General features: G+C 46.8%; 1 protein-coding gene across 1 annotated transcript in view; it reads left to right on the top strand.

Moving 5' to 3' along the window:
* Positions 1 to 10,896, top strand: part of dapk2a (death-associated protein kinase 2a) — a 51,440-nt gene extending 40,544 nt beyond the window's left edge. Inside the window, exons 5-8 of the mRNA XM_023951221.2 lie at positions 3,882 to 3,957; positions 4,047 to 4,199; positions 4,286 to 4,331; positions 10,216 to 10,896. Coding sequence (XP_023806989.1) covers positions 3,882 to 3,957; positions 4,047 to 4,199; positions 4,286 to 4,331; positions 10,216 to 10,872 — 932 coding nt within the window. The 3' untranslated portion in view covers positions 10,873 to 10,896. The remainder of the gene's footprint in view (positions 1 to 3,881; positions 3,958 to 4,046; positions 4,200 to 4,285; positions 4,332 to 10,215) is intronic.
* The last annotated feature ends 2,955 nt before the right edge of the window (positions 10,897 to 13,851 follow it).

Genomic DNA, 13,851 nt, shown 5'->3' with positions numbered 1-13,851 from the left:
AGTGGCAGCTAAAGCCATGTACTCAGCCTCACATGTTGACAGTGCTACAGTCGGCTGCTTCTTGGTCTTCCAGGAAATCAGGGGACGATTTTTGCTTAGGCTAATACAATAACCAGAAGTATTACGTCTGTCATTGGTGTCACCTGCCCAATCTGCATCACTGTAAGCCCACAGCCTTAATCCTTCATCACTTTTCCTGTAACAAAGTTTCTTATTTGTGCCTTTCAGATATTTTAGTACATGCTTTAAAGTTGTCCACTGTTCTTCTGTTGGCTCACTGAAATACTGAGACAATCTGCTAACAGCATAACTCAGATCAGGTCTAGTGCATGAGGAAAGGTATATTAGGCTACCTACGGCCTCTCTGTACTTCCTGGGGTCACTCATCTTTTTACCATCATCTGTGTAATACAGCTTTGATTCACAAGGTGTCGACCTGGGTTTGCAATCTTGCATGTTAAACCTCTCCAGCAGTTTATCAATATAACTCTGCTGTGACATGGTCACTTCACCATCACACTGATCAAAGGTGATACCCAAAAAAGTTTTCAGCCTGCCCAGATCTTTCATCTGAAACTTTTCAGCAAGCATCCCAAATCAATATTATTACTTTTTCATTTTCTGTTTCTCTCTTGTAAACACAAAGATCAACTGGATTTTGTTCAAAATTGTTTTCACACAGGTAATCATGTAACATTTTGTTCCAATTTCTACCTGATTGTTTTAGTCCATACAATGATTTTTCCAGTTTATACACAATTTTTTCACTTGTCTGAGATTTTACATCATATCCTTCTGGCTGTTCCATGTAAATTTCAAAATCAATTGGTGCATGTAGGTAGGCTGCCTTGACATCCATCTGGTGGAGGATCAAGCTTTCCTGGGCAGCTTTCTGCATTAAAACTCTCACACTGGTTAGGTTAACAGTAGGAGAAAAAGTTTCTTCATAATTTACTCCCATCTCCTGACTATATCCCTTGGCAACATACCTTGCCTTAAATTTGTCAGACCCATCAGCATTACATTTGATTGCATAGATCCACCTACCCCCCCCCCCCCCCCCCCCCCCACTGCTTTCTTGCCCTCGGGCAGAGTGGTCAGAGTAAATGTGTTGTTCTCCTGCAATGATTTCATCTCCTCATCCATTGCATCTATCCACTGTCTTGAGTTGGATGAAGTCACAGCCTCTCTGAGGCACATTCGAAACCATCTTATAGCAGTAATCAATGTTGATCTGTGCCTGATCATGCTGTACCCCATAAAACTCTGGTCGTCTTCTATCTCTACTAGGATATCTCCTTCCTCCACTCAGGGTATCTGAAGAAGGGGGTTCTGCTTGACCTCAACTGACTGCATTTATCTGACTTGGGCTTAATCCAGTCTCTGCAATGTCACTCTGCTTGGGTTTGTCTGGGTCAAGTCGGGTTGTACTATGTTGCACACCAACTTCATCATCATCAGACGCATAATCAGTCTCACATTTCTTAAAATTAGATATGAATCTGACCAGTCTGTGCTTCATCACTTTCTTACTGTCAGGATAGTAGACCATATAGGCTGGACTGTTCTTATCATATCCAACAAAAATGCCTTTGTCAGATTTTGAATCTAATTTCTTTGTGTCCTGTCTATAAGCATAACAGACAGTACCAAAAGTCTGCATCCTGGACACATTGGGTCTCCTTCCTGTCAACATAAAGTAAGGTGTCTGTCTAGTGCAGTTGTTGTAACACCTATTCCTCACCATTGCTGCTGTCTGGACTGCATACGGCCATAGCTCCTTGGGTAACTTGCTTTCCAAGAGCATACATCTAGCCATGTCAAAGAGTCCTCCAATTGCGTTCAGCAGTACCATTCTGGTGTGGCGAGTATGGTGTTAATGTTTCATGTCTAATCATATTCCTGCGAAGTAGTGCTTGGTAACCCTGTCCAGTAAATTCAGTACCATTATCAGATCTGATACATTCTAGCTGATATGGAGCTATATCAGCTAGAAATTTCTCTGTAGCTTCCACAGTATCACTTTTGTGCTTTAAAAAATACACAAACACTGCACTGGAGCAGTCATCGGAAAAGGAAAGTGCATACCTATAACCTTCTCTGGGTTACTGGGTCCTGCCAAGTCAGTATGTACCAACTCCAATGCTAACTTTGCCCACACATCAGACTTCCTGTTCCTACTTTGAATGAATTTACCTTGAACACACACTTCACATTGCATCAATGTAGGTACTTTACCCTTAATTGACAAGCCAGCAACAATAAATTCCAACTTCTGAACATCATTATAATTGCAATGTCCAAAAATCTCATGCCACGTCTGAATGTCATGGCAACTCATAGATTGATCACAGTTATTGTTCTCAGGAACCGTAGGCAAATAGAACAGTCTATTGTGTTCATGAATAAGAAAACGTGTACCGTCTTTGTACTTCAGGACGTCTTCTCCCTCCTTGAAGATTACTGCTGCTCCGTTGGAAGTTGCAGCTCTCACGGAGAAGATGCCTTGGGGATAGGAGGGGATATACAGCGCCTGCTTCAGTGTGGCACAAATGTGACGTCCCCTGCTGTCAACCAGCCACACCGCTGCTTCTCCTCTGCGCTCCGCAACCCCCTTGCACCTTGTCCCATCAGCCAGTTCCACACAGTGCGTCTCTGCCTGGAATTGATCGTCAAAGCTCTTAAACTTAGCAAGATCTGTAATGATATGCGATGTTGCACCAGTGTCCACCATCAACCCTTTTCTGGTGATGTCGCTCCCCGGCTGATAATCAGTTGTCCAGAAGGCAAAGGTGTTATCCGTCTCCTCGGATACTCCGCGTGCGTTGTCCTGTCGCTGCTGCTTCCGACCTCCTCGCCGTGTGTTGCTCTTGCCTTGCCTCTACCACTGCTGACCACGCTGACACTGTCTTGCCTTGTGTCCTCTCTGGCCACAACGGAAACACTCAATGTCTCTGTTCTCTACATTTCACATCCTTCCACCCGACAGGGCACTAGTTTTCTGTGCCTGGGCACCCATGACATTGTCCTTGGCCACAGCTGTACGCATGCTTTCAGTGTTCTCATAACTGCACAATTTGGTCTTAAAATCTGCAAAAGAGAGGGTCTCATCGCTTTGAGTGACAAAAATTGAAAAAGGCTTGAATGATTCTGGCAACCCCTTTAAGACCATTGCAACCAGTAGTCCATCACTCAAAACTTCTCCGGCATTCCTCAGCGCTGTGATTGAAGTCTCAGCACGTATGAAGTAATCAGTCACACTTTCACCTCTTAACCTTTGCAGTTAATTCAGTGTAGAGACTCACAATTCTGAGCTTCCCCTTGCCAGCATAATAGTCTTGCAATATCTTGAGAGCGCCACGCCCATCATCAACAGCCTCTCGCATGACCAGAGACAAACTTTTGTCATCAAGGAATTGAATAAGTTCAGCAGATGCTTCAGCATTTTTTCGCTGCATCCTCAGCCAGTTTGTCTTCATCCGCATCTGTGGCAGGTTCATTTAGAATTGTATCCTTCAGTTTCTGTAACCGCAGATGTCCCAAAAACTTTGTCTTCCAGAGTTCATAATTCTTTTTGTCTCCATCAAACACAAGACGAGACCAACGTGAACTTGTCCTTTCACTCATGGTGCTGGCACGCCAAAAGTTTGAAATGATAGCTCATCAAACTGTTTTGCTACTCACACCATGTCTGGGCAAACATCAGCGCATCTGGGCCCATAACCTGTTAAACGTGGCTTTCCAAAGGGTGGTGCAGTTTATATAGGCAGTGACATAGCATGACCACAGGAAAAACACCTGAGAAGAATTCTCAATAATTGGGAGCACACCCATTGGACAATCAACCTGTTAACAGTTTCATTACGTTTTTACTGTTTAAGCACCAGAAATTGTCAACTACGAACCTCTGGGACTGGAAGCAGACATGTGGAGCATTGGCGTCATCACCTATATCCTGCAAGTAAAACCCCATGTACGCTTTGCATACATCTTTTTCCACTGAACAGAGAAGTGAAATGTGTGTCCTGATGTACTCCACATGCCAGGCTGAGCGGAGCCTCTCCTTTCCTTGGGGAAACCAAACAGGACACGCTGGGGAACATCTCAGCCATCAATTATGAGTTTGATGAGGAGTTCTTCTGTTCCACCAGTGATCTGGCCAAGAGGTTCATCAGCCAGCTTCTGGAGAGAGACAGGGGGTAAAATACATGACGTTTCACTGAACTCACTTCACAATAGAAAGATTATGTTTGAAGTCTGCTGCCTATTTGTGTTTGTTTGCCAGAAAACGATTAACAATTCAAGATGCCCTCAATCACCCATGGATCAAGGTAAAATCAAACTCCGTCTATAAATTCTATACACTGGTTCCTCGCTATATCCTGCTTCAACTTTTGCAGTCTTGCTGTTTCGCTGATTTTTTTCAGAGACATTTTGCAGGCTTTGTTTTTTTTTTTTTTTTTTTAACTTGTCCTGTCCAACAGCTGGGCAGTCAGATGAGAGCTGAGGGCCTCTTGGGTTGGACATATTTTACTTTAACAAGAGGGGTTATTAATCTTCAGACAAGCCAAAGGTATGTCTGAATAAACCCCTTTTGTAATTGAGGCCACACTTTATTAATTTCAAACATGTCTGAAAATCTTTGGTGTTGGACCGGACGGAAAAGGAAAGAAGGGAAGAAGAGAGAGGGACGTTAGAGAGAGGGGGGGGTAGGGGGTGATAATAGGAGGGGAAGGGGGATAAGACCACGAAGCAGCATAAAGCAACAAGTTTACTGGTTGTTAATCATTATGGTAAGGTTTAAATGTAAAAAAAAAAAAAAAAAAAAAAAAAAAGGGCGGAGCCTGTCCACACACACACTCAAATGTTATAAACACACCTGTTAGTTGCAAAAATGTCCACCTGTCGACATGTACACAAAACAGATAGTGTTCACACTCATACTTATGCCTTAAAACCAACTAGTGTGAAATATTTCAGTCATTCAGTCTGTTGAGCTAACACCTGTGCTCAGGTGAGTGTTTATGTTCTTCTAAAATGGATGGTGGAACGTGAAAAGAAGGAGGGAGAGTGCCCAGCCATCCCCACCCCAAGACCCCCACCGCACCAGCAGCGGCAGCCGGAATCCCCCCAACGCCACACGGGAACCGGCAGGGAACAACCGCCGCCCGGGCGACCAAGCCCGCCACCCAGGCCGGGGCCAGCAGGACCGCCGCAAGGCCCCCAGAGCCAGAGAGCAGGGAGGCACGGAGGGAAAGAGGGCGCCGCCCCAGCCCAACCAGGAGAGCAGCCCCCCCGCCGCGCCGGGAGAACCCAACGCAGGGCCCCACCGGAGAAGGACGCCCACAGCCCCAGACGAGCACCCCACCACCACCCAGGAGTTCCGGGCATCCCCCCGCCCCAACCCCAGGTACGAGCCAGGACCCCCCAAGGGAGACCCACTCCGCACTCCAGGCAGCCATCCGCCCGGCCGACGGTTGGTCCAGGGAGGAGCGAGGCAGGGGCCCGCCGCCCCCGCCCAGGAGGGGGGAACCCCGGGGAAAAAAGAGGGCCCACAAGGGGTGTTGTAAATATGGCCCGACCAGGCTCGGCCACAGTTGGAAATTTGGCGGGGCCCAGCACTCAGGAGCAAGGACCAGAACCGACCCCCCAGGGACACGAACACCCCCGGCTCAGATGTAATGTGAACCCCCCCACAGCGCGGAGAGAGCACCGCCGGGCCCAGGAAGCCGGCACCCCGGGGACACAGCCGCCGTTGCAAAGGGGCCCGTACCCCCCACCAGGGAAGAGGCAGGGGACAGATGGACCCAGGTCCCACCTTCCTTGCAAAATTTGTGTGCGTGTATGTGTGTTTGAGATGGTGTGTGTGTGCATGTGTGTGTGTTTATGTTGGGATGTATATATTGAGGGGGGAGGGGTGTGTGTACTAAGGGGGGTGCAGTTAAAATTGGCGGGTAGGGCACTAAGGGGACATCTCCTGATTACTCACAGTGACGTCCCCTCACCCTCCCCACCAAGGGGCCCTAAATGTCTAAGGTGCGGTTAAAATTGGCGGGTAGGGTGCTAGGAGGACATCCGCTGCTTGCTGGCAGTGATGTCCAAGCACCCCCCCTACCAAGGGCCCTACATGTCTAAGGTGCAAATAAAACCGAAAGAAGGGGGGCCCACTCCATACGGCAACCACAGGAGGGGGGCCACTGCCTAGTAAACCCCCCCCCCCCAAGGCTCATCGCAGGTTAAGCCCCCCACCCCCTCACCCTATTATGAGGTTATATGAGGAAGGGGGTAAGTTGGGGACAGATGATAGACTGTCCCCCGGTGGTCAAACAGCCGTCCCCCGCCCCCCCCCCAGCAAGGGGGCCAGGCCCACCCAGCCCCGGGGCCCCACCCCCGGAGGCGCAGACACCCCAGGCCCAGCACCACCACCCCCACACAGAGAGAGGGGAGCCAGAAAGCGCCGCCCCCCCCCCCGGAGCAAGCCCAGGCCCCCACCCCCAAACGCCAGCCCTAGAAGAGCTCTGGTCAGGCCTCGACGGGACCGAGGCAGCCAACCGGCCGGGGAAACCGCCGATGGCCTCAGCGGAGACCCCGACCCGTCAACCCCCCCTGCCCCGTACCAATAGTGCCCCCCCCCCCCCCCCCCCAGAATGCCCCCCCACAGGACAGGGCCGACAAGACCCCCACCCCACCCCCCGCAGCCGAAGCGGATGACACCCAGAGCGACCGGGGGTCCCAAGAGGGTTGACCCGTCCCGCCCCAGAGCCAGGGAAGGGCCGATCCCAGCCCCAGGTGTAGACGGGAAGCCCATCCAGCGCCGCTGGGCCCCCCCCCCAGGCAGCGCCCCCCGCCAACCCCCCCCAGCACAGGCAAAGGGACCACCCCCCCAAGCCAAGCCAGACCACCACCCCACCCCCCACCACGCACCCCCACACCCAAGCCCAGAGGACCACGCAGCGCCCCAGGCCGCCCCACCCAGGCGCCGGACCCGACCCCCCGACCAACGGAGCCCCCACCACCCCCGGCCAGGCACCGGAGGCCCCGACCCCCACCCCGTCCCACGGCAGAAGGGCAAGGAGCAGCGACGACCATGCCCCCCCCCACCCCCTAATTCACGGAGTTAGCTATGGGAGACCAGAGAGACCGAATTCTTTCAAAGTTACTTGAACTTTGGGCTGACATTTTTTCCAAGCTGATATGATCAAGCAGCAGATTTCTGTGTGGCTTTGTTTTTTTTTAACTATGTGCTCTTTGTCCTGGTTGGCTGTTGACCGTGTCAATCAATCCGCTCCGTGCTGCGTCTCCTCTATAGTCCAGCATTTACATAAATCTTGGATCACAATCAGATCTTTGTTTTCATTCCATAAAACCATTTTACTGGTTTACTAATTAAAGAATAGAAGAACTCTTCCAAAAAATAAATCTTGTAGAACTTTATTGTTGTTAATTTTTCACAATGATCTGTCTTACAGAGCTTACCAACATTGAAACTGTTATCATAAAACCTTTTGTAAATGAATATTTCCTAGTCTGATGCTCAGTGACGTACGCTGAGGTTGATGGCTGGTGAGGCACTGATCCCTCTGGAGTCAGATTTACAATGAAAGAACTGAATATTTCAGAATTCATCCAACAGCAGCTAACAGTTTATAAAATACACATAAATATTTGTCCTACAGAGAATATTTCTTTCATAGACATGGATAGAACACTCACCGAATGTATAAATTATTCATATATACTGTAAACAAATGTAATACAGAGTGTTCAGCTCACATTTCATTTAGACCCTCAGGAACTATTTAACCCTTGTGCTATCCTAGGCACTTTAACATTAGGAGTGGGGTCATCTAGACCCACTAGACAGTGCTCTGAACCTTTTTTCTTCAATGATTTGTGATCTTCACTGGTGTCCATGGATTACATGAAATCTTTCCACCTTTATCCACCTTTGTCATGGTAGGGGGAACACGTCAATGCAAGGGGGGGTCATCTAAGACAGCACAAGGGTTAAGAAGTATTTTTCCAACTTCAGATTCTGGAGTTTTATTGTTATCAAATGATGTCTGTGAAAATTATCATAGAAATTATTATTTTAGGCCTAAAATTTAGTTTTACTTACATTTTTTCCACTTACGCCCATGTTATTTTCAAAAAAAAAAACATTGAAAATTTGAGTCCATGCGCTGATCCTTCTCCTCTATGATCTGATGGAAAGTCTTCCTTATTTTCCTTTATTTTACATGAGTTTCTCCTCTCAATGGAGACAGAAGTCCTCACTAGTGTAGCTACAAAGCAGCTGTCAGCTCACGTCTGCCCCCTGCTGGTGAGGCATCATGCCTCACCTGAAGCCTTTTCTGCGGGCCTACAGCAGGGCTTCCGCCGCACGTCTCTGCTAACATTGAGTCCTGCAGTCAGACATGAGGCAAAGCGCTTCAGAGCCTCATCAGGAGATTCAGCTCCGTCTGTGATTGCGCGACACTCAAATTCTGCGATTTTAACCTCAGAAACTGTGGAAAACAAATCGAGTTGACTGAAAATGTATATTTAACACAGATCAGTGGAAAATATTATTAACTTAATTTATCTTTTTCTATTTTATCATGATTATGGCAGGTGAGGCTCAGCCTCACTTGCCTCACCTGACCGCACGTCACTGCAGATGCTGCTTTATTTGAAACAAATTTCTATTGGAGCATCAACATTTGCAGTAAATCAGACACCAATAGTCTGTGTGAATTGGAAATGTCTTAGACTGCAGTTATTGTAAACACAAAAACAAAAACAAACGTTCTAACTCTTTAGAAAGATTGTTTGCTTTACATTGTGGATTTCCACCAAGTCGTTTTAAGCAATCGGCCTGCAGCATGGGTTGTTATTTAGGGTGGAATGTGTCTTTTTATTTGACTTACACCCCTACTGTAGAAAAAGCTCTGGACACATTCATACGACCAGTTGACAATTGGGATCAACATTACGTCCAGTTTTTTTAAGATTTATACTGAATGCAATTTATTGTTCACAGTATTTTTGAGTTTAGACATGGATGATAGATCAATTAAAGTCCTTGTAATTCCAAATGTAATTTTAATACTGATAGAATTTTAGTATATGTAATGATTTGACTTCTTTATAAGCTGCTAACTTGACTCAAAATTCTAAATTTAAATTGAACTATTTAGCGGCTGGGTAGCTCGGTTGGTAAGGGGAAAGGCAGGAATCCAGGGTTCGATTCCTGGTGGGGAATGAACAATAGTACTGGGGGCAATTACCATATCAATGGCGAGCAATTAACATCACCCAGTGGGGGTCCTTGGGCAAGACCCTTAACGCTACTGCCTCCTGGGCGCGGTTCAGCTGTTATGTTAGGTTATGTTAGGTTAGTGAGGGTGTGAGTGTGGCTCCGTCTATTTTCTGAAAGGCACACTTAAGCTGTAGAGTCAGAGCTTATAGTTGACGAGTCCTTCTTAAATAAACTTCCACAGTCCAAGTTCTTCGTTTTCAGATGTTTAATTCCCAAAAAGATTGTTACAAAAAATGTTAATACAAAAACATATAAACATAAGAACTTTACAGTTCGGTCAAAAAATAGTGCGCTCTCTCTCTCTGTAGCTTCACAAAACTAACAATGGCTACGTCATTCATCCCAGCCATTAGAACTGCAGGGCTCCTCGGTTGACTTATTCTTTTGCAAATGCAGTAAAAAAATGTTGTAGGATGTTTAAATGGCTCTAACAGAGGGGTTTAAGACGAAGGTGTGACAAGAAACCCAACCCCACCTCCACAACCAGTTTAGGAAAAATCAGAAATGGACAAAACAGAAGTTACACATCAGCAAACCCAAAACAATAGCCTTCGCCAAACAAGGACATTGGGCTGACAGCCATTTCAAATTTTTCAGATAGGTGGTTTTTAAAAAAACTGTTTGGAATGTAAAATCTTCTTTAAAAACCACACTCCATTAGTATCTGTAAGGTTAGGGTTAGTAGTTACTCCCTCAGTCATTTGAGCATATTGTGCTGCCCAACAAACCAATGCCTTTAGTTGTCTTTTGTGATGTAAATATACATGTTATCCAACTATGAAATTCCAAATTCTTACGGAGAAAACTGGTTAAAAATAATCAGAATTGACCAAAATAAGCTCAAATCTGTGCATTTCTAGTAATAAACCAAAAAACTGGTTCCTCATTTAACGCCCTGTTTTTAACTCCTTCAGTTCAATGAACAGAAAGAAGAAAATAAAGTCACAGAGCCAAAGAAGCGGGAGCGGCGACAGCTGAAGACCAAACGCCTAAAGGAGTACACCATTAAGTCCCACTCCAGCATGCCCCCCAACAACACATATGTGAACTTTGAGCGCTTTGCCCAGGTGATGGAGGACATCGAGCATATGGAGAGCTTGTTCATGAGCCTGGCTGCAAACCACGACTGCCTGCAGGGAGACGTGGATGGCATCGTTTCCATCTTCAATGAGAAGGAGGCCTGGTACAAAGAAGAGAGTGAAGGTATACGCCACGAGCTCTCACAGATTCGCTATGAGTTTCGGAAAGTGGAGGCCTCAAAGAGGAGCCTGCATGAAGACATGCAGGCGTTCAGCTGCAGCCTCAGTGCAGTCAGTAATCGTTACCAAGAGAGGCACAAACACCTGGATTCGCTGCGACAAGACATCGGCAAAGAGCTGCAATGGCTACAGGAGGTTGTGGCGGCAGTACCTATGGACGTAGAGGGTGGAGGATACCAGAACTGCAGCTTCTCCACAGTCTTAAACAATGATGTGAATGAAGCTCTCAAAGATTTACTGAACCGCTCCTGTGGAGGGGAGCTACTGTCTGGGATCAACCAGGTCTTTTCTGAGACAGGACAGCAGAGATAATCAATAAAGCTCTTTCTGATCTAACGTGTGGCAGTGACAAAGTAATGTATTACTTTAACATGTAATCTTTTACTGTAATAAACGAGGATTACAGAGAAACCTTAATTTCACCAGGCAAAACATTAACAACAATTTTTTTATTAACAATGTTGGCCTGAAAATGCTAAAACACTTAAAGGAGAGGGAACAAAACAACTAACATGTTTTAGACATATTAAATGACTGATTAAGAAAACATTTACATGACGGAGAGTGAATAAAATGCAGAATGTTTTGATAGAAGTTCCAATAATTTGGAGCAGCAAAAGGAATAGGAAGACCGGGGTTTTGGAACTTTCCATTTGAGGAGTTGTGAAGAACGAGTGTTGTATCTTGAGGGATACTCTAATTGTAGCTCGGTTGGTAAGGTGAGAGGCTACCATGCAGGATTCCAGGGTTTGATTCCCGGAAGGGAATGAGCAATGGTACTGGGTCAATTACCATATCAATGGCGAGCAATTAACATCACTCAGTGAGGGTCCTTAGGCAAGACCTGCAGTTTGGCTCCCCCAGGGGCCAAACTGCAGGTGAAATGCAGAGAAGAATAAATGTGGGATAAATAAAGTATCAATTAAATTATTAGTAACTGTTTCAGATGTGGAGGTGAGAGACCACGCAAGCTATTGTAAATGAACACAAGCAGTGACTGTTGTGACGGGACTGCAAAGAATTTACCTGAGAGTACAGCAGGCAGTGGTGTGTCCTGGAAAGGGGCATTAGTTACAAAACCAATTGCAGAGTGAAAAATTGTGTCCAGTTTTTGAAGACTTCCTTTGCAGGCATGTCGATAGATTATATCATAATCAAGCGAAGGAAGAATACAGGTAAAAGTTTTTAACAAAATACTCTAAAACCAGGAAAGATAAAAAAAAACTAAAAAACCAGGATGACATAAAACACATTTAAAACCGTTGCATCAAGAGTCTGTAGGAGAACGGTGGTGAGTTGTCCATCTGACGCTATGGTCCAAGTGTCCACCTTGACGTTCGTCCCACCCCCAAGTTCTTCGCATGAGGCGGCCTGCACTCCAAGCCACCAGAACACATGCAATAAAAACAAGACAAAACCACAAATAGTTTTAAAAGCACTAAAACAATCATACAAAGGGATAAAAGTCAATCCCTATAAAAGCCAAATAAAATCCACTGGCGGCTGAGCTACAGGCTGTTCATCAAATCAAGCTGACACTAAACTTTAGGAGGGGTGAAGCCCGTTCACCCCTCTGCGTCTCTAGACGGCAGTGTTTGACCTCCCTGCGGGTATCCTGTCTCCCTCCACGTGAGTGTTTTGGTGGTCTTCGGCCCGATGAAGACCCGTGATGGCTGTGGCCGGTGCTTTGCCGCCTCCGCGTCGTGGATTGCGCCCCTCCGGCTCCAAGCTCTCCTCCTGCCTGTACCTTGCAGATCGCGCCCAAGCGTCACGGACCACGCGCCTCTCGACCCTGACAGCAGGCCACGCCCGACTGTCACGGACTCCACACGCTGGCTCCAAACATTCTCTCTGCCCTGCAGGCTGCGTCCCAGCGTCAGGAACTCCACACGCTGGTTCCAATAGTCCTCTCTCTGCCCTTGGTTTCCTATAAGAAAAGAAAAGCCTCCCTGCTCTGTGTGTAACCACACCCTCCCACACAGATCTCCCTCATTCACCATCAGCAAGTTGTGAAAGCAGTCACATTCGACCTGATGACATTTCAGGAGACGGACCAGAAGCATACAAAACAGTGTCATCGGCATAAATGGAGAAAAGAGTAAGGCCAAGATCAGACCCCTGTGGCACAACTTTAAAGACACAGAGAGGGACTTCCGGTTGGGTGAGCATGGTGTAGTGACGTTGTTTTCCTATCCCGCATTACTTCACCTTATTAACGCACAGAAACGGCTTTTCTTATGAAAAACTTGTATTGAGTGTTTTCTCCTAAACCTCTGTCGCTCCTATTGGACCTAATCATGCCACCAAAATATGCCAAATCGACCGACAAAACCCCGGAGCTGGAAACGGCAGCAGCTGTTAGCAGAGGCGGCATAATAGCATTGCTAACTGAGCACAGGGCAACGCTGGTAGCCGAGTTGAAAACAACTTTTTTTGACGAAGTCAACAGCAAACTGGATGGACTCCAGAAAGAATCGGACAGCCACAGTGAGCGCCTAACCTCACTTGAAGAGAATGCTGATGCAATCGACCAACGGGTGGCTAGCCTTGAAGCTACATGCTCCATGCTAAAGTCTGCTAACGACAAGCTAAAAGCTAAGCTGGTGGATGTGGAAGGAAGACACAGACGTCTCAACGCACGCTTGGTGGGCCTGCCGGAGGGGATCGAAGGGCCCCAGCCATTCAGGTTTTTTTCGCAGCGTAGAAAATGTATGTTTTAATATCTTATTCTTTATTATGTTACAGCTTTATCTTTAGTGTGAAGTGAACTTATTTTGAACTATCCAGATTTATGGTCGTGTGACATTCCTTTTTGCTTTATGGTTGCAGCATCCTGTGAAGACATAGGATGTTCTTTGTGCAAACTTAGGTGTTTTTCATAGGTGCCATAAATATGCCATGGGCGATATCCGTACCATCTGGGTTGAAGATTCTTCCCCTGGGAAAGTGTGAAGATTCGTGTTCTCATGTGGAGGTTGAAGCTGACCTTTGCTCTGGATACCGGTAAAAGGAACCTTGAGTTGTCCAGGAATGATTTACTCTGACCAGATGGGGACTCTCTTGATCATCGGACTGTGTGCGCCGGTGAAATGGGCCCCCGAGAGGCGGAGCGGATCCGAAGCTGGCAATCGTCAGCTATTGGCCAGAGGAAGCAGGCGGGCTATCAGCTGACGAATCAGAGCGACCAGGGGCGGAGGACCAGCGACCATGATCTTTCCGGAAGGCGGAGATTCAAACACATCTTAAAAAGACTGGTTTTAAAGTTTTCCATTGTTCTTAGGAAAATCTACG

Source organism: Oryzias latipes, chromosome 3 (genome assembly GCF_053564925.1).
Source record: "Oryzias latipes strain Hd-rR chromosome 3, Olatipes_Hd-rR_3.1".
Lineage (NCBI taxonomy): Eukaryota > Metazoa > Chordata > Actinopteri > Beloniformes > Adrianichthyidae > Oryzias > Oryzias latipes.
Note: the sequence above shows the minus strand (reverse complement) of the source record. Positions and strands in the feature narration are given on the sequence as shown.